The sequence below is a fragment of the Myotis myotis genome, unplaced genomic scaffold, assembly GCF_014108235.1.
Source record: "Myotis myotis isolate mMyoMyo1 unplaced genomic scaffold, mMyoMyo1.p scaffold_m19_p_7, whole genome shotgun sequence".
Lineage (NCBI taxonomy): Eukaryota > Metazoa > Chordata > Mammalia > Chiroptera > Vespertilionidae > Myotis > Myotis myotis.
The window spans coordinates 54269226-54290435 of NW_023416379.1; the positions used below are offsets into that span (position 1 = coordinate 54269226).

The following is a 21210-nucleotide window of genomic DNA, read 5'->3' on the forward strand; positions in this document are numbered from 1 at the left end:
CATTTTATTAAATTACAGTTTCTCTGAAATTCATATTAAGTTAATTAATTTTATATGCTTTTATTTTAAAGCATGCTTTTATAGAAAAATGTTTCACTATCTAGATACAAGGTGTTTTAAAAATCTCTTAAGAGAAGCCAATTGCCTGGCAGGTTTCACAGATCTCTTTCAACTAAACTAACTACCATATAATCATTGTTTAAAAATAATTCTGTAAGAAGTGCAAAAATGGGACCTCCTTTTCAAAATGTACGTTTGCCTGTTAGAAAGCATTTCCCACTGTGAACAGATACTACCTAAAATATGGATTATTAAATATCCACCTACTTTGTGGGAGTTACATAGAAAGCACGATCTGTCTTACTTATTTGTTCTTTCATTTATTCAACAAATAGCTGTTGGCCCTGCTCTTGGCACTGAGGATACAGAAGAAAACAAACTCCCCACTCTCCCCAAATCAACAATTATACCCTCGGCCAGAGAGTGATCAGTGCTACAGAAAAACAACAACACAAAACCTAAGTAAAGCAGGTTAAACACACAGTAATAGGAAAGCGGAGGAGGTTGAATCTTCCATTGGGTGATGGGGAAGAGGGAGTAAAATAAGCAGCAGTATCCGTAGCCACATGGCAGGTACAGCTTCCCAAGTAGAGAGCATAGCAAGGACAAAGGCTCTGGGGCGAAATGAGCTTAGCACGTTCAAGAACAGCAAGGAGGCCAGCGGGGCTGGAGTAGTGAGCAAGGGTAAGCGTGGCAGCAACGAAGTCGGTGAGGTCATCGGAGAAGGACCATGACTGGGGAGCCACGGTACCCGCGCAGGGTTGGCCTCTTGTGGTCTGCAGGACCGAACCGAGGCCGGGAGGTGCTACAGAATTCCTCTGGGGCGGTGCCGGTTGCTGCTGCCCAGAAAACAATGCCGCGAGTAGAAGTACTACTGCAGTGAACAGACATAGAGCAGTCGGGACTGGCTCACTCCGAGAGGATTCTAAAACCCGAGCCCCGCCAGCTCCCCACTTTTCCACTTTCCCTCTTTCTTAGAATCACAGTGTACAGAAGCTGGCAGGGACCAACAGACCTCCTACCTAGTTGGTCCTTCCCCTTTTCCGGACTTGGAAACCGTGGTCCACAGAAAGCGTGAGATTTGCTGAAGGCTACGCAGCCCACTAACGGCACAACTGGGACTAGAAACCAGACTTCTGAATCCCAGCGCATCGCTCTTCAACCTCATCAAGCGACCCCTGTCGCTCCACACCCCATGTTTCCTTTCGTGTTTGTGTCTCTCCTGACTGGAGGAAGAAATGGGGGGGAAGGAAGGAGGGGGACAGAAGGAAAGCTAAGGAGAAAAGAGAAGCAGCCATCTTTCTGCATTCATTCCATTGCTTCTACTTCCTTGAATGTTTTCTCCCCAGTATCCATGACCCTCACAGGGGTCTCAGAAAACTATTTTCTCAGTTCCCCACGGCAACCCTTCTGTTAATCCCATTGTGAAAAATCCAATACCATAGAAATGAGTCCGTTTGTGTGCTCTCTAGCCTGTATATGCACAATCCAATAATTATTTGTAAACAAGTAATACCCACCTGTGAAATATAACAAAAGAAATAAAAAAGAAGAAAAGGAAGGAGGAGCTTAATGGTATAAGGGAAATAAGACACAATCTTGTCAAACTGTTCCCATTCTAGTCCTAGCCTACATCTTATCCCAAATTCACACAGGACTTTTTGGATAATAACTTATTCCATCTCAATTCCTGATTTGCTGTTTGCTTTAGAAGCTCTAGTAATATCAAGATAGATTTTACTTGATAAGAAACTGGCCATTTCCTTAGTGGTATCTGCCTTATACAGAAATCCTGATCTATGGTAGTGGAATGTAAAATGACAGAGTATTTTAAAATAAAATATCAATAAAATCAGTGTTTCTCTTTCATGTAATTACTTTGGAGGAGGATGCATTTCAGTGCGGTCATGTAACATTTCTACAATCCATCACCGGACACGTGAGTCAGCCCCTATTTATGATGCGGCAGCATCCATACTTTATTATTACACATTTAATTACTTACCACACGAGTCATAATTTCATGTTTATGTCAATCTACCAGATTACACTGTGAGTACATCAGAGAGGAACATGTTGTCTAGGTCATCTTTGTAACTCCTTTCTGAGTTCGCCATCAGATCCCATAAAGATTTAAAAAGTGAACAAGTGACAATGACAGCACTTCATTTAAAGAAAGAAAAGGAAGGAAGTGGGAGCAGTGTTATTTCCAGCGGTACCTGGGAGGAGAAGCCCATCTGTCGTAGCCAATGTGTAACCACAAAACCCCCGGTACTGGATTAACAACTTATCAAAATTTGCTGTTGTTTCTGGGAAAAGCCATTGTTGTCTTTTGAATTCCATTGGATGCACTCTTTCTCCTACAATGAAAGAGGAGGACAAGAAAAACTTTATTCAACGAGAAGACCAAACAACCCAAGGAAATGGGCGGAAGGACCTGGCTGCTATGGACTGCAACAGAGATGCATCAACTTCACTCAAGAGGCTGCAGCTCTTTACCCCAGGCGGCGCTTACATAGCAGGACTAGTGCTTCTTGAATCAGGTGAGACTATTCTGAACAGAAAGAGTCAAGGAAATATCTCTTTGTAGCTTCATTTTCATAACAAGGTGTACAATTTTTGTTTTTTATACTTTTAAATATTCTTCCCAGTGTCAGTTAGCTAACCTACTTCCATTTGATAAGCAAATTGACTATTTTTACACAAATAAAAACATGCCTTTGTAAAACATTGATACCCAAGATTCTTAGCTGTCGTGATCCTACTACACTTCTGTGTCTGGCTCTATATCCAACGATCAGATGCCACACGTGACCTCATGGCTACGACGAGAAGTAAATTCATACTTTGGAGAAAATAAGCTTTCCCTCTTTATTTCCCGATATGCCTGAAAGTCGTGAACAGTTATGACATGTGCCAAGTGTCAAGTGAGTTCTTTCAGAAGAAAACTGGGTCTGGCTAGTGTGGCTCAGTGATTGAGCTTCGACCAAAGAACCAGGAGGTCGCTGGTTCGATTCCCAGTCAGGGCAAATGCCCAGGTTGCAGGTTTAATCCTCAGTAAGCGTGTGCAGGAGGCAGCTGATGGATGAGGTCCTCTTTCATCGATGTTTCTATCTCTATCCCTCTCCCTTCACCTCTCTTTAAAAAAAAAAAAAAAAATATATATATATATATATATATATATATATATATATATATATATATATATATATATATATGAGAACATTGGGTCTCCCAATTCACTGGAGCAGTATCTTGAGAGTGTTCTAGTGGGTACAAAGTTCTGACCTATGGTGGGAAACACATGTCTAAATCTAAGTTGCAAGTGAACTGTCTTGCCGATATGGTTGAGTTTAATATTTACTATTGAAGTGGCTGTACCTTTTTAATTTAATTTAGTAATTGCATAGATATGCTGTTTTAATAAAAATAAAATCAGTAAGAAAAACTTTAATTGGAAGCATGCCTTTGAGTTTCTTTGATCTTGTTTTCAGATTTTGTGTGTTCTAACAGTTTAAGAATGAAACTGCTGATTCAGTTTTATTTTCCACTTTACAAAAATAGAATTTGAAAAGGAAATTTGGAGAGTAAATTATCTAATTTGATTTTCTGGAAAAACTTTCTTTTCAGGCAACAACTCAAATCCCAGGCTCTATTTTGGCATTTTTCATGAATTTTAAATTGTCTTTAGGGTAAGAGGGACCAAAAAAGTAAAGAGAAGTTTATTGATAAAGACAGCCTTTCAAGAATCAATGCATCTCTTAAAGGGTCTAAAATAAGCTCAATAAATTTTACAAAGATAAAATCTATTAATTTATAAATTTCAGCCTCAATTTGAGATAGGTATATGGCAAACAGCACTCCAATAAATGAAACTTAATTTGCAACAAATATAGCAAAAATTAATATCCCTTTCTACTGCAAATCAATAATAAAAATCACTAAAACTAGAAGAGAAACATGTAAGCAGAGAAAAATCATTATTAACCTAAACACTAACCATAACATTAGGAGTGGTTATTGCTGAAAAGATACCCAGTTTACATATTTTTGTTTTCCAAATTCTCGATATGAAAAATTACCTTACAATCAAGAAAGATGTTTAACACCTTATAAGAAAGATATACTATGAAAAAATTAAAACAAAAGAGTGACTTTATTCCAGAGGTGATTTTAAGAGGAAGGAAATAATAGATGATTTCTATTACCCATGTGTTCTTTCAGTCGAATCATGTCCGTTTTCACAGTTACTTCATCAAGAAGATCTTGCATTACTTCTTCAGGAAACAGCAGTTCATGAGGTCCCAGAAAGCGCTCAAGGTTAGCGGTTAAATTAGTGAGGATTCCAATCAAAACAGTTTCATCCTGAAAGCCAGTCCACACATTGGAAAGTGCAATGAAGATGGGCTGAGGAAGAGAAAATAAAAGTTCAAAATGTAATTGTTTAATTCAATTATAATCACTGTAGTCTTGAAACTAAATACAATTTGTAAAGAAATTATTCCTTAAGACAAATAAAAGTCTCATGAAGTTAAACAACAGAATCTAAATAGAAAGTGGACTCATAAATTATGAGAAAATAAACTTATATTTTATTTGAAAGCATTTTATTTTGGTGTGATTATTATAACATTAATTTACTCAAACAAACAAACAATACAAAAACCAAACACACACATTTGATCGTCTGGCTCTGTTTCCAAATAGCAGACACCACCAATGACCTTGTGGCTACCACTGGGACTAAAAGCACACTCTGGAGAAAACAAACCTTTCCTCCTCTTCCCTGACATCCTGAAAGCAGAAAGATTTATGGGTGCTTCATCTCAAAAGGTCAAAGGGAAAATAACTTCATTTGTATTTTTTTTAAAAGCTAAATCTGACACATGATTAGATTTATCTGTCTCAACATGATTCAAAAGAACATGTAAAGTCTAGCAATTTATCTTGGGGCATGTCTTGTGAGCTGCAAGTTAAAGATTTTTAGGTCAGCGAGACAAAATATTTGTATTAAAGATCACAGACTTATAGAACAAACAAAAAACTATTCAGGTTCAAATTATAAGTGAAACAACTTAGCCTTTGGCTTCTTAGTTTTTAAAACCAACTATTGGGAATGATTATAGAAAATTATCAAAGCCCCAAAGTGCTCTATAAAATACTGCATTTGCATCTTCTACCTCCTTGGGGCTACCAGATTTGTCCATAAGATGGTCCAAATAATCAGAAAAGTCAGCATAAATGCAGGTCTGGTCATCAAAGTGGTTATTATTTGTCTTTTCAGAAAAGTCACAAGTTGCATCACTTCTTTGTTGAAGGCAGTTAGAAACCAGCTACTGTGAACACATTTTCAATACTATATTATGGATTATTTTTGTTGCCACAGCCAATACTGATAGTATGGTTGTCATTACATACTAGAGGCCCGGTGCACGAGATTTGTGCACTGGGTGTGTGTGGGGGGGGGGGGGTACCTCTCAGCCCAGCCTGCGCCCTCTCACAGTCCAGGACCCCTCGGGGGATGTTCACCTGCCGACAGTCAGACATCCCTCTCGCAGTCCAGGGCTCTCACATTGCAGGACCCCTCACTCCTTACCGCCCGCCTACAGCTGAGGCAGGAGAGGCTCCTGCCACCGCCACCGCTGCGCTCACCAGCCATGAGCCTGGCTTCTGGCTGAGTGGCGCTTCCCCTCTGGGAGCGCACTGACTACCAGGGGACAGCTCCTGTGTCGAGCATCTGCCCCCTGGTGGTCAGTGCACGTCATAGTGACCAGTCATTCCGCTGTTTGGTGAAATTGCATATTACACTTTTATTATATAGAATAGCTGTATTTTCTTCAGCAGCAAATGCCTACCAAGGGAGTTCTGTCATCCAATGTACACTATTACTACAAAATTACCAAAAAGAACAGAATCAACTTGTATGAAACCAATATTAAATTTTTAATAATTAAATACAGGGTAGGGCGAAAGTAGCTTTACAGTTTTGAATACACAAAACAGTTTATCCTTGTTTAATTTTTTATTAATTATTGTATTCTTTTCCATATGAACAAGTGTAAACCTACTTTTGCCCCACCCTGTATAATCTTAATTACTTCTGACTCCGTTTTATAGGACCCAAACCATATTCATCCTTCAAGAAGGTCAAAGTTGATGACAGATACTTACAAAGACTTGCGATGTTGGGACAGCCGTCTTGGACTTCACAGTCATTATTAATTGTTCAAGTAGGGCTCCTAACTGCTTTGTCAGCAATTCCACTTCTTGAGCACAACTAATTATTTCTGACTGCGAAGACAACATAATTTGCATTAATATTTTTATAATTTCACCTCAAAAATCGTATGTGTTTCAAGCCCCATCTGCTCTCTGAAGGTCAGTCAGAGATTCTCTGCTCCGTGGCTACCCCGACACCAGGAACAGTGCTGGCATATGGACAGTGCTCTACAAATTGTTGGTGGATGGATCAACCTCCTGAAACACAATGGCTATACTTTTTCTCAAATGTATACTGAGTTCCTGAGAAATGGATCCTATGGCATAGCTTTGCATAACTGTTATTTTCAGTGATAAAATTAATGAGGTGTTCTTCTGAACACTATTTTGATATCCTTAAAAATCTCAGTATTGACAGAAAAATAATATATATCTGATACAGTAATAGTAATATGAAAATAGGTGCTGAAAGCTAAGTCTGAAATAATTGCTAGCATTTATTCTTACTATGTACTAAAGCCATATTAAATACATAAGTACAAAAAGGAATACGTACAAATAAGAAAACCAAGGTATAGAAAGGAAGTAAATTGCCCAAGAATATCCAGCGAATAAGAGGTAGAATCATGATTCTACCCCAGACCATCAGCGTGCAGAGCCCAGCTCTTACCCATTATACTGTCCTGCCAAGATGCCATCAGAAATGGCAGTGGTATGGCTCTACCGGTACGGTGTAAAAGAGTGACATTTACTTGAAGTGAAAAAAGCGTATTTGAGTTTTCAAACATCTGTACCTATTTTTGAATTAAAAAAACCATTTACTTCACAAAAATATCTAATATTACTGTATTTCAACTAATTAAAATTTTTTTTTGTTAATCCTCACCCAAGTATATTTTCCATTGATTTTTAGAGAGAGTGGAGGGGAAGGCAAGAGATAGAAGCATCGATGTGTGACAGACACATTGATTAGTTGCCTCCGGTAGGCACCCCAACCAGGAAGGACTGGGGCCAGAGATCAAACCCGAAACCCTTCAGTCCGCAGGCTGATGCTCTATCCACTGACCCAAACCGTCTATGGCAGGGGTGGGCAAACTTTTAGACTCGAGGGCCACAATGGGTTCTTAAACTGGACCGGAGGGCCGGAACAAAAGCATGGATGGAGTGTTTGTGTGAACTAATATAAATTCAAAGTAAACATCATTACATAAAAGGGTACGTTCTTTTCTTTTTTTTAGTTTTATTCATTTCAAACAGGCCGGATCTGGCCCGCGGGCCGTAGTTTGCCCACAGCTGGTCTAGGGCCAACTAATGAAATTTTTTATTCAAAAATGTAACATGCATCCTGTTTTAATTTTACCCTTACGACTCTTTAAGCATCTTCCTTCTTTTTGCTTCATTCTCCCATATCATATTATCTATCCTATCTAATGGGTCTCTTGTCTAATCCCCCAGAAAATTACCTTCCTAGATGTTAGCTCTGTTTTAGGAATCAAATATGAAAATGCAGTCCTTGAAGTCTTTTCAGATTTGTGCAACAGCAAACAAGAAACAGAAATAAATATGCGTATGTCCTCCAAATCACAACTTATATCCAACACATAACACTTCTTAAACCCTACAATTGAAGATACTCTAGAGCAGTGGTCGGCAAACTGCGGCTCGCGAGCCACATGCGGCTCTTTGGCCCCTTGAGTGTGGCTCTTCCACAAAACACCACGTGCGGGCGCACATGTACAGTGCGATTGAAACTTCGTGGCCCATGCGCAGAAGTCGGTATTTTGTGGAAGAGCCACACTCAAGGGGCCAAAGAGCCGCATGTGGCTCGCGAGCCGCAGTTTGCCGACCACTGCTCTAGACCAGTGGTTCTCAACCTTGGCTGCACATTAGAATCACCTGGGATTTTGTTTTATAAAATCCTGATTTCTGGGCCTCATCCTCCAGAAATTCTGTTTCTTTGTTATGGGGTGGGGCCACAACATTAGTAACAAAGAAACAAAGAATGATACTCAGTGGGGAAAAACTAAAACGGTTCTCCTGGAGATCAGGAACACGACAAGGATGCCCACTTTCACCACTTTTATCCAACACAGTATTGGAAGTCCCAGCCACAGCAATCAGACAAGATAAATAAATAAATAGAAGACATCCACATTGGAAAGAAAGAAGTGAACTGTCATCATTTGCACATGATATGATACCAGATATAGAGAATCCTAGAGATTCCATTAACAAATTACTAGAACTGATAAATGAATTCAGTAAAGTAGCTGGATACAAAATTAATATTCAGAAATCAGTTGCATATTTATGCACCAATAATGAATTATCAGAAAGGGAAACTAAGAAACAACCCAATTTACAATTGCATCAAAAAAATATATCTAGGAATAAATTTTACCAAGGAGGTAAAAACCTGTACTTAAAAAATTAGAAGGCACTAAAGAAAGAAACTGAAGAAGATACTAATAAATGGAAGCCTATGCCATCCTGACAGATGGAAAGAATATCATTAAAATATCCATACTACCCAAAGCAATCTATAGACTGCAATATAATTCCTATTAAAATACCAATGGCATTTTTCACAGAACTAGAATAATCCAAAAATTTATATGAAATAACAAAAGACCCCGAATAGTCACAGCAGTCTCGAGAAAAAAGAATAAAGTTGGAGATATCACGCTACCTGATATCAAACTATATTACAAGGCCTTAGTATCAAAAAAGCATGGTGCTGGAATAAAAACAGATATATAGATCAATGGAACAGGATAAAAAGCCCAGAAATAAACCCACACCTCTATGGTCAATTAATACATGACAAAGGAAACAAGAACATACAATAGGGTAAAGACAGTCGATTCAGTAAATGGTGTTGGTAAAATTAAACAGATACATGCAAAAAAATAAAACTACTGGTCGATCACCTTCTTACACAATATACAAGAATAAACTCCAAATCAGTTAAAACCTTAAATATAAGCTCCAGCTGGTTTGACTCAGTGGATAGAGCATCGGCTCATGGACTGTGGGGTCCCGGGTTCAATTCCTGTCAAGGGCATGTACCCTGGTCGGGTGTGTGGGAGGCAACCAATCCATGTGTTTCTCTCACATTGATGTTTCTCTCTCTCTGTCTCAGACCTCCATTTCACTCTCTAAAAATCAATGGAAAACTATCTGTGGGTGAGGATGAACAAAAATAAATAAATTAAAAAACAAATAAACTGAGCAGTTATTAAGGTTGCCTTCTTTATCAGTGACCTGGTTCTACCTTTTGTTTCAGCTCAATATCTAAAGAGATTGAAGTCTATGGAAAAGGCCAGATCTTAAGACATTAACTCACCAAAATGATCTGAAGGAAGATCTCATACTGCCGCACATTATAGAGCGCTTCTTTTAACATATACTGCTGCAGGTCTGCAGCCAGGAACGGGTTCTCTGTCACCTTCTCAAGGATGGCCGTGTAGCGGTATGCCTGTTCTTGAGCTATCTGTAGTTGGGAGTCAATATGTTGAGTGGTGGCTGGGATTGCTTCCTGTAGAAGAGCTGGCACTGTTTTTAAAGGTATTGAGAGAGACATTAAGAAATCTAAGCCCTGGCCAGTGTGGCTCAGTTGGTTGAGTGTTGTTCCATGCATTGAGAGGTAGCCAGTTGGATTCCTGGTCAGGGCACATGCCCGGGTTATGGGCTCCATCTCCAGTGGGGGAGGTGTGCAGGAGGCAGCTGACTGACCTTTCTCTCTCGCCGATGTTTCTCTCTCACACTCTCCCTTCCTCTCTCTCTAAAGTCAATAAAAACAAATTTTTTTAAATCTAAAATGTCTAGAAAGTGGTCATATTTTGAGCATGAAGTTGAGTTAGTCTTATGTCAGCCAAATTAATAATGCTGAGGCATATACTTCAATGGGTCCCAAACCATGAAAAAGAAGATTCCAAAAAAAATCCCTGTCCAAACAAAAGACACTGTCAGAATAATAACCCAAAGGAAGAGCAGATCAGTTTTTGCCACTGAAATACAGAAGAGCCTGAAAAGCTGGTAGGCTGTGGTGCTGTGTACTGTTGACCACGAGCCTCTAGAAAAGTCACTCTATCTTTCCTTCTGTGTCATCTTTTCTGTTTGTAAAGGAGAAGAAAAAGCATACACCTTAAGAAAGTCATTACAATACTTAAGAATAACAGAACAGTCTAGCAAAATAGAGAACTTGATGAAGAATGGGAGCCTGACTTTTTAGAACAGTTTTCAAAATGCAAAACCTTACTCCATTGTACTAGATCAGTGATCTGGTAAAAAAAAAAAAAAATACTAACACCCTAACAGTGGGTCTATATGTGCACCAAACTCCTAAAGAAGTTATTTCTACTGGTAGATCCTTGATGAAATATTTCATGAGTACTTTTGGACGTATACACAGTACATGCAGTAAGTGCATTACAGCACAGTAAATGCTCCTGAATTTACAGATTTGAAGATATCTTCTCTTGGACCTTTTCATTCCAGTAACTGCATCAGCAACTGTTTCATTTTCAGAGTGATTTCTATTTCTTAAATCATTGCGTTTTACTCCCTTTTGGTCACCTGACTTGGAGTACAGTACACAAAGCCCGATGAATGGTTTCCAGGCAGGCCTCCTCATTCCTTTCACGGACTCCCTCTTCTAGACTAGCTCCATGACACATAAAACTTAAAGTCCTGCCCCGGCAAAATTAAAAATGACTACACATTATGAACTGTAGTTGTAACTAAGGTACAATCAAACCTTCAATCTAAGAATAGTAGTGTTGTGTTGGCAATTGTTTTCCTCACTATGCAAGTTAAATGTTAAACCTGCATAACCCATAGAATTAACCTAACGATATACCTACGGTATTCAATGCTTTCTCCTCCCTTTCCAGTCTCTCGGTTAAATAAACGAATTCCCGTAACAATCATGGAGAGTTCTTTCAGCTGGTGTTCTTTTTCCTTCTTAGAGAGGCTTAGAAATGTCCCAAGTTCGGCCTGAGGAAAAATACTCTGTAGGGCAGCTAAAACAAACCACAAAAAGGACAACAAGGTGATACAATAAAAACATCAGGACTCAAACCACAAGTTCCTTTCAGCAGAAGTGTTAAAAGGCCTGTCTTTGTAGAATCACTTACATGATTCTTTAAATTTCTGGTACTGATTTCAGAAAACAGAGCAAAATGTATCATATGTTAAAGTGGAGCTACTGAACTTCTGCCAATGCCTCATGTCTGTGTTTAGTAAGTAAGCATCCATCAGTAATGTTTGGTAATGGGCATTAAAACAAGCCTTCTAATGAGAGGTACAGTGTAAAAGGAGTCTGGGTAAGTTTTAACCTCTTTCTTGTGCTAATTTTGTTTTCAGGTAAAAGGGAACCTTCAATCTTCAACACTTGTAACTCAACACATTTTATAAGATACAGTCTTCAAATATTTTCACTTATAGAATGGAAATTGTGTGTTGTTGGTTTTTTCACCTGTTGCCTCTCTGACAACCTTGAGATCTGTAGGGGATCCGACCCCAGAGCGCAGTAACACATAGCTGACGATCTTTCGGTAGAGGCTTTCCAATTCTTCTCGAGAACATGCTCTGTTATCTGTAATTTCTTTGATAATGAAGCCTAATTTAGACTCCATGATCCGGTGATGTTCTTCAATAAACTCCTCTAAAAGGGGTAAAAGACAATGTTTCATATATTTGATACTTAGAATTCTTCTCACATAAAAAAGTAGGACCCAGAAAAAAGAAAACGGCTTGGGTATAGCAATTCTACTGCATAAAAACAACAATTTTCATCAGCTGTCATAATAAACAGAGGTCAGCAGTTAACCTCAAGGAAAAAAATCTAGTGGGAAAGATTTAACACGGCAATTTAAATAGCATACTTGTCAAAACATATAAGACTTTAAATGGACAATCCACACAGTAATATCAGAGGGCTAAGACCTTCCAATTAAGCAGAAACTATACAAGACAATTTATAATATATACATAATAAACATTTGGTATAAATATTTGTACTATACACGTATGCTTACTGTAAGCACATACAGTATACACATAGATGTCGTGTAAATATTTCTGTTCAATTGTGTGTATTTGTATTTTAGTTCTAGATAAATTTCCTTTGACAACTAGCATTACTGATAATATAATGCTGCCTCAAGAACGGTACACCCCCCCCTTCTTCCTGTGATATGAAGAGGTCTACGCTTAATTGTAGCAGTAGCCACAATTTACCAGCAGCACAATTCCTGCAACTAACTCAACAAAAACACTTCATTTTATAATAATTACTATATTAACCATGTACAGTTCATACCTATAATCTTTTTATTAAAAAAACAGAACTTTTTGGAATTAAAAAATCTAAATGAAGGCATCAATTTCATGATTATTTATTGCTTACCATTTTCATTATTATTAAGCAAAAAAAGCAAGATATATGATTTTACATATGAAGCATAAATGAAAGTTCAATGCATGGAAGGAAAAAAAGACAATGCAAATAAACAAATGATTAATAATGATTGCATTACAGTGGGACAGAGGCAGTATAGTCTATAGGGGAATTCATTTTCCTTTATCTCATTTCCAGTTTTTCTTTGATGTAGCATTAAACTATTTACATAAGAAAATATGTCCTAAACTTAAATTTACCATCATTCATTTCATTTTTGTGTTAGGTACATAATTTAGGTAAGCACTATGAGATAATATAAGCCAGCAACACACAAAAAAATCAGCAAATTAAAAACTTTTAACTTTAATGGGCTGGTTGCTTTAATTTCTAATTATTATGTATCAGAGGTATAACAGTTAAAACACAATAGATTTGCCCTGGCCCAGTAGCTCAGTTGGTTAGAGCGCTGACCCAATGTGCCAAGGTTGCAGGATACCCGGTTAGGGTACATACAAGAATCAACCAATGAATGTATAAATAAGTGTAGCAACAAATTGATGTCTCTCTCTCTCTCTCTCTCTCTCTCTCTCTCTCTCTCTCTCTCTCTCTCTCTCTCTCCACACACACACAATAGATTTAGAAACACAATTATTATGGGTATAATAATTAGAATGTACTTTTAACACTCAGAAAGGCCATTGGTGTTTTTCTCCTTTAGCATTTCCAACATTATTACTAGAGGCCCAATGTACGACATTCGTGCATTGTGGGGCGGGGGGGGGGGGGGGGCGTGTGGGTGTGGGGGGGAGTCCCTCAGCCAGGCCTGCGCCCTCTCTCAGTCCAGGACACAGGGAGTGGGTCTAAACCAGCAGGCGGGCATCCCCCGCGGGGTCCTTAGCGCTGCTGGCAGAGGCAGGAGAGGCTCCCGCAACCGCAGCTGTGCTCGCCAGCCGTGAGCCTGGCTTCTGGCTGAGCGGCGCTCTCCACTCCCCCTCTGGGAGTGCACTGACCACCAGGAGCAGGTCCTACATTGAGCATCTGCCCCCTGGTGGTCAGTGTGCGTCACAGCGACCGGTCATTTTGCCATTCAGTCGATTTGCATATTAGCTTTTTATTATATAGGATTCTTCAAAATTGGCACAAATTTCAAAAGATAGGCCAAAAAAATTAAATTGTTCATTGTCAACCAAATAAAGCCCTTATTACCTTAAATACAATATGAAACTTTCTAAAAAGCATATTAAAATAGATATGTTACCTCGATTTGTGTAATTCATATCAAAGTAGACTTGCATCTTAATGGTGGCCAGGGATGGATTTTTATCATCCAGTAGCCGATTCACACAAACCTAGAAAAGAATACCCCATGAATGCTTCTAGTTATGGTTTCTAAAGTGATCCAAAGTATTTTCTAAACTTATTTTTAAAAAATAAGGAAAACATCGTTTCTGAGCTTTTGGCTAAGATTAAGTATGAAAATAAAGGAAACATCAAAGTAATAGTTTTTGATACTTATCTACCAATAACTCCTTTTATTATTTTTTCTTTTTGAGGACTTCATACTTTATTATTCACCAAACCAAGAACATTTATTAAGTAATAAGTTATTTCCCCAGAGTTAACCAGTATCATCATACCCAGGTGGGTTAATAGTCTAGTTCAGTGGTTCTCAACCTTCCTAATGCTGCGATCCTTTAATATAGTTCCTCATGTTGTGGTGACCCCCAATTTCATTGTTACAAATTGAACATAATTAAAGCATAGTGATTAATCACAAAAACAATATCCTATCTAATAAAAGACAAAAAGGGTAACTGACCATACCTTCGCTACGCTTCCCATTGGCTAATCAGGGTGATATGCAAATTAACTGCCAACCAAGATGGTGGCCAGCAGCCATGCAGCTGAAGCGAGCAGGAGGCTTGCTTGCTCCAGTGATGGAGGAAGCCAAGGTTCCCCGCCTGCTGCAACCTGGCTCTGAGCTCCGAAAGCAACAAAGTTTCAATTATAGAAGCTAAACAAACCCCAGATACCTGCTTTCAGCAGACCGTGGCCTCAGAGCTGGGAGCGAGCAGGAGCCGGCTCTCAGCTCCAGTGATGGCAACAAAGTTTCAATTATAGAAGGTAAATAAATCCCAGAATAAAAAAAAGAAAAAAAGGAGAGGCTAGGAGCTTCAGTTGCCAGCCAGCCTGAAAACGGCCCTCAGCCCCTCACCCAGACTGGCCAGGCACCCCAATGGGGACCCCCACCCTAAAGGGGGTGTGGCCAGCCTGAAAACAGCCATCAGCCCTCATCCAGGCTGGCCAGGCACCCCAGTGGGGACCCCCACCCTGAAGGGGGTGTGACCAGCTGCAAACAGCCATCAGCCCCTCATCCAGGCTGGTCAGGCACCCAAGCGGGACCCCCACCCTGATCTGGGACACCCTTCAGGGCAAACCAGCTGGACCCCACCCGTGCACCAGGCCTCTATCCTATATAGTAAAAGGGTAATATGCAAACTAACCCTAACAGCAGGACTGGGAATGACTGGTCACTATGACACACACTGACCACCAGGGAGCAGACGCTCAATGCAGGAGCTGCCCTCTGGTGGTCAGTGCGCTCCCACATGGGGGAGCTCTGCTCAGCCACAAGCCAGGCTGATGGCTGCCAGTACAGCAGTGGTGGTGGGAGCCTCTCCTGCCTCCTCAGCAGCGCTAAGGATGTTCAACTGCAGCTTAGGTCTGCTCCCCGCTGGCAAGTGGACATCCCCCGAGGGCTGCCGGGCTGCCAGAGGGATGTCTTATTGCCAGCTTAGGCCCAATCCCCCGGGGAGCAGCCTAAGCCAGCAGGTGGTCATCCCCCGAGGGGTCCCAGACTGCGAGAGGGCACAGGCCGGGCTGAGGGACCCGCGCCCCAAGTGCACAAATTTTTGTGCACTGGGCCTCTAGTGTAATTATATATGTGTTTTCCGATGGTCTTAGGCGACCCCTGTGAAAGGGTCATTCCACCCCCAAAGGGGTCGTGACCCACAGGTTGAGAACCCCTGGTCTAGATGAAGACAAGAAACTTACATTTTGGTTAGTCTATAGAGTGAATGTGGGTAAATGGTCCATGAAGCTCATGACTCATGTCTAGAGCTTTTCTCAAACTCCTCATTCCTACTTAATTGAGCCTTTAAACAATACTCTCTTGCTGATGCTGGAGGGCATATGCATTTTATACAAAGCTGCTGCAGCTACCCTCCTCTGCTCACAAAATTCATCTGGCTCTGCCTTTCATTTCAAAATGTCTTCCTCTTGTCTGTTTTCTCCTATTTCCCCTTCTCTGCTTTGCCCTTTAGATTACATGATCAACCTGCACTTCTGCCTCCTTTCCTCCCCCTCCCCTCCCCTCTTCACCGCCCCCTCCCTCACACACAATCTTTCCTGTCTCACTCTTTCACTCTTTAGGCTTCATCTGCAGCTGGCTGGCACGTCTGCAGCGTCACCTGCCCCCCACCTCCCCAGCACCAGCCCTGCCTTCCTGGGAGGGTGGGAAGAATGCAAGAGGACAGGACACTGTCTGTATGGAACCCGTGCACCTGGGCCCCTCCAAGTGGAGGAGGGCTGTTCTAAACAAGGAATTTACGAGGTCTACCTCATCCAGGTGATTTGTTTTTGCATTTTTTTAATTTTAATATTTTTAATATTTTTAATAATTTTAATATTTTTTTAATAATTTTAATATTTTTCAGTAACAATTTATATTTAATATTATCCAAGTAATTTTAAATTGAGAAAAAAAACTTTGTCATTTTAATTGTGATATACATTGATAGTTAATATACCTGTCATACTAAAAGTATACTGAGCTTGATTCTCTCCAACTTAGCTGAATCAGAGGAAAAAAGAAAAACTCATCTTGAGCCAAGAAAAGAAGAAAACTATGTTCTGCCCCTCCTCGATTCTCCACTGCTTTCCAACAGAATTTCTCAATGACCGTCAGTCATTGCCCCTATTGCTACGAATAGGTTCCATAGCACATTTAAAATCAGCACAGAGAGGCCCCGCTCCAGGCTGCCCTGCGGAACCATGGAGTCTGTACTTCCTGCACAATCACCCTGGCAACATTCCCCCCAGTTCAGGCTCCCAAGGCCTTCCGGACCCTTAGCATCTGCACATAGACCTGTGCTCTGCTGTGTGAACTGCTGACTGTGAGAGAAGATGGGGATGATGAAAATTTTCTCTGCCATTTGTTTTGAACCCAGAAAATATCCATATACGAGATGGGGAAAGCTTGTTTCAAGTCTTCCGTGTAAAGAAGGGAATTAAAATCATTAAGCCCAGAATAAATTTTTTAAATGTTGAACTTTTAGGGAATACATTTAAGAATCTTTTAAAAATAAATATTTAAGCTTTAAATCCAGTGAGTCAAACTTAAAACATATGAAAAAAATTAATGATGTTCTTTAGTTCTTAAAAATGGTTTTCAGCCCGGCCGGCATAGCTCACTGGTTGAGCATTGGCCTATGAACCAGGTGGTCACGGTTCGATTCCTGGTCAGGGTACATGCTTGATCCCCAGTGTGGGGTGCACAGGAAGAAACCAGTCAATGATTCCCTCTCATCATTGATGTTTCTAACTCTCTCCCCCTCTCCCTTCCTCTCTGAAATCAATAAAAATTATTTTTAAAAATGGTTTTCAGGCACATCTACCTGATTTCTAATTATGAGTTACTTTACTTTGGCTTCAATTTTTTCCTTTAGAATTGAAAAACACAAATTACACTGAATCAATAATTATTTGATAGCCCTAGCTCGTTTGGCTCAATGCACAGAGTGTTGGCCTGTGGACTAAAGGGTACCAGGTTCGAGTCCAGTCGAAGGCTCTATTCTGATCAAGGACACATTCGTCGGTTGCAATCCCTGGCCCTGGTCAGGGCGCATGTGCAAGGCAACCAATTGATTCTGTCTCACACAGATGCTTATCTCTCTTCTCTACCCTTCCCTACCACTCTCTCAAAAAATCAATGGAAAAACATCCTCAGGTGAGGATTACCAAAAATAATTATATGAGAGCTCATGATCATGGACAACAATGTGGTGACTGGGAGTGAGAAGGACAGTAATTGATAGTACAGGAGGGTATAGGGGGGATAAATGGTGATGGAAAAAATAAATAAAATTATATGAATTTTAATTTAGTACTATGTAATTTTACAGTATATGACAAGTCAGTTAATAATGTTCTGGAAAAAAAATAATGTTCTGAATGTAACATTAGATTAATTACAAGATGTCTCTAAAATACTGTGGCAGACATTCTACCAGCCAGTATTTTTTTTTTTTTCTACTAACAAAGCCCCAATTTGGATTGGGGCAAAGATTTGTTCAACTGAAAAAGAAAAAGAAAATCAACATTTCAGGCTGACTTGCAGTATTCTGGTCAAGCAGCATGGGAGGGATCCTGGGAAAGCTATTATTTTCCTAATAGAAAGTGAGAGACCCAACTGACACACACATTTTGCTCTTCGTCCTTCCCCCTTACACCTGCCTTAAGGTGGAATAGCTATCTTGTGACCCTGGGATGGAATCCATACGCATGATGGTGACCCAGGAAGCCAGGAATAACAGCCTATGTACCTCTGGACTCTGCTTTATGAGAAAAAACAAGTCTCTTATTTGTTCACATCATCATTTGGTGGGTTTTTGTTTCATGGAGCTGAAGTCAATTATGGCTAACACTCATACTATATTTATAATTGCAAATAGGTATTTCAAAATTTGAGAATTGTTGGCTAATCACCTTAACAAGTTTCTCCACGTCACTTCTGATGAGGGTTCTATCCATGTTAAAGCCATTTCTGGGATCCAGGACAACAGCTTTCACCTGAGGGCAGGAGCGAGCCCATTAAATCATCCATTTCACATTATTATGAAATCAGCTTAATATGTTCCCATTTTTTAAGCTACTGCCTCTTGATTACTCAGGGTTGATGATTCCGCTGACTTTCTTGTTACTCAGCTCATCAGCACCTTCACTGGAGGCTGAAGAAAGGAAGTACTGAACACCAAACCTGAATATGGTGTTCGAAAAATTACCGGGAGAAATAGGCTAAAAGCCATGGCTAGATGTTAGATTGGGAAACTGTTTGAATATTTTACTGTGCTTTTATTGTGTACTGTTAAACCAAAAGCAAACAGAGAAACCAAGGCAGCAAGTAATGTTTACAAGTAAACACTGTAAACTCTGAGCCCAGCCAGTGTGGCTCAATGGTTGAGCATCGAGGTATGAACCAAGAGGTCACGGTTCAATTCCCAGTCAGGATACATGCCCAGGTTGTGGCCTCGATCCCCAGTGTGGGGCATGCAGGAGGCAGTAATCAATGATTCTCATCATTGATGTTTCAATCTCTCTCTCCCTCTCCCTTCCTCTCTGAAATCAACAAAACATATATTAAATAAATGTAAAATATTAAATAAATAAAAAACTCTGACACAGTACACTATTGATGTTTCTAAAACTCAGCAAGATCTTCTAACTCAGTCTCTATAATTCTAGAATTGACATGCTTTATAGACTTTTTAAAAAAGTATTTTTTGCTAACTTGTCTGATGATCTCAATATGTTTTCAACTGAATAACATTTAGGAAAGTTTCACAGAAGCTTAAGAGGAAAATAGGTACCACTTAAAAACATTTTAAAAATAAACCAGTAATTAACAGAAATATTCATTCTTACCATAAAAGCAACCAGAGTTTCAGAGGCCACTTCTCCATGGGCTGCACATTCTTGTCCTATTTCTCGAATGATATTCTTTATAACACTTTCTGCCTGAGTGGGAGGCATTCTGACTAAATAAAACAATAATTATTTTTAAAAATTTGTATTTATATGTTGTTTCTTGTTTAGATTTTATGTTTCATCTGTAGAATCATAATATTATTTATTAACTTATAAGTATTTATTAGCATGTAGGCTTCTCCTGTTTTGCATTAGTTAATTTGCTTTATATTTATAAAAATGAAGAACTTTGCTGATGACAGAGAAATTGGGACTTCAAACAACTGAAACATTTCCTTTTTATTTAAATAATAGTGGTCACCAAAATAAATTTATATCATATTTTTAAATTTTAAAAAAGGTTAAACAGTATGGGGCGAGGGGGTAGAATTAATGGGAAACCCCACCCTAACGTGTGTAGGTGGCAGAGTACAGCTTTAAAGTGGAAATGCTTATTCCACCACACTCACCAAATGACCTTTCATAAGTATAAGGCACTTGGAGAGGCGTTCTTGCTCAGATCATCTAAATTGTCTTGACTGCACATCCAAGTTGGAGTGTAGACTCTTAATTAAAAACATAAAAGCCAAAATTCCAAACATGAGAGTTATGCATCATGGAGAAAAATGAACTCCTGGTTATTACTTCCATTTACTATAAACCAGGAAAAGCTGGTAGATGTTAATGGCTATGGGGTGCCCGGATTTCCCCGAGCATCAGTCACAGCCTGGGGACTGAGCAGGGAAAGCACAACCAAGGCAAGCGCAGGGAGATGAAGCTAACGCTCAGCACTATCAGCGCTCAGGGAAGAGGTAGCACCTGGCATTCTGTCCAGTACAACCAGACTACCTGGGGTCCATCGTGACGAGGACCGCGTTCTATGTAATATTTGGTGGTTACAATAGTGCATGGCATAAGGTAAGCGCTTAAAGTAGCCTGTAACAAGTACTCAGCGTTAGTCGCCCCCGTGCGCTTGTGTCTGTGCGCCTGCGCGAACGCCGTTAGGGTCAGTGCACCCGGTCGCTGTTGACGCCTCCTAGTACCCTGCCCGCCCCACTCCCTGAAGCGCCAACTTTCCCGAGTTCTGGCCCTTGGGGGTGCAAGCGGCGCTGAACAGAGACAGGAAGACGAATTAAAGTCCTAACCTGCGGACGGAAGTGACCGCGGTATCCGCTCTGCGGCGGCCGAGCAGGAGGAGAGAGACCTTTACAGTCAGACTCAACCGGCGGCGCGGGATCCGCCAGCGGTCGGGGCTCTGCCCGCCGCCTACGCTCGCCTCTTCACGGGACGCATCTCAAGGGCACGGAGCCCTGAGTGGGCTGACCTTGGCCGGAATCCAGAGCAGGAGCCCAGTTTATCCGTCTCTTCTGGAGCCTCTAGGGCAGCTGGGCATTCTCCGTGGCGGCCGCGTAACTATGGAGACCGAACGCTAGAAACCAGGGGCGGGGCCACCGTGTGGGCGGGGCCAGTGTGTGGGCGGGACCAACCTCGAGAGTCTGTCCCGGAAGGATGAGTGGGAAGAATTTTAAAAACCAAAAAAACCCCCACAAATGCCCAGATCCCAGTCAGAAAAAGCCAGGTTCATTACACCTCAGGGTTAAGGGTGTTAAACACGAAATTTCTTAAACAAGGGTATCAACTTGCTAGTGTGGGAACCTGTAGGCATTTTAAAAAAGGAGGGTCTGGGAGAGGCGGGAGCCTGTTCCCAGAGGATGGGAAAACTGAAGTGTTGTATTGTTGAGAAATGAGTCCATGTGAAAGTATCTAGTTTTAAAAAACAA

At 40.4% G+C, this 21210-nt stretch overlaps 1 protein-coding gene across 2 annotated transcripts in view; it reads right to left on the reverse strand.

Annotated features, from left to right (window-relative positions):
- The window catches only part of CFAP206 (cilia and flagella associated protein 206), a 33710-nt gene extending 12876 nt beyond the window's left edge, over nucleotides 1-20834 (reverse strand). Inside the window, exons 1-11 of one of the 2 annotated variants that reach the window (XM_036318365.1) lie at nucleotides 20575-20834; nucleotides 19900-19995; nucleotides 19388-19500; nucleotides 18452-18535; nucleotides 13944-14034; nucleotides 11759-11947; nucleotides 11145-11303; nucleotides 9626-9834; nucleotides 6232-6351; nucleotides 4269-4467; nucleotides 2280-2420 (exon numbers count right to left, since the gene is read on the reverse strand). In XM_036318365.1, the coding sequence (XP_036174258.1) occupies nucleotides 2280-2420; nucleotides 4269-4467; nucleotides 6232-6351; nucleotides 9626-9834; nucleotides 11145-11303; nucleotides 11759-11947; nucleotides 13944-14034; nucleotides 18452-18535; nucleotides 19388-19495 (1300 nt within the window). In that variant the 5' untranslated portion in view covers nucleotides 19496-19500; nucleotides 19900-19995; nucleotides 20575-20834. The remainder of the gene's footprint in view (nucleotides 1-2279; nucleotides 2421-4268; nucleotides 4468-6231; nucleotides 6352-9625; nucleotides 9835-11144; nucleotides 11304-11758; nucleotides 11948-13943; nucleotides 14035-18451; nucleotides 18536-19387; nucleotides 19501-19899; nucleotides 19996-20574) is intronic. The other variant, XM_036318364.1, reaches the window with a different exon arrangement.
- Between the last annotated feature and the right edge of the window lie 376 nt (nucleotides 20835-21210).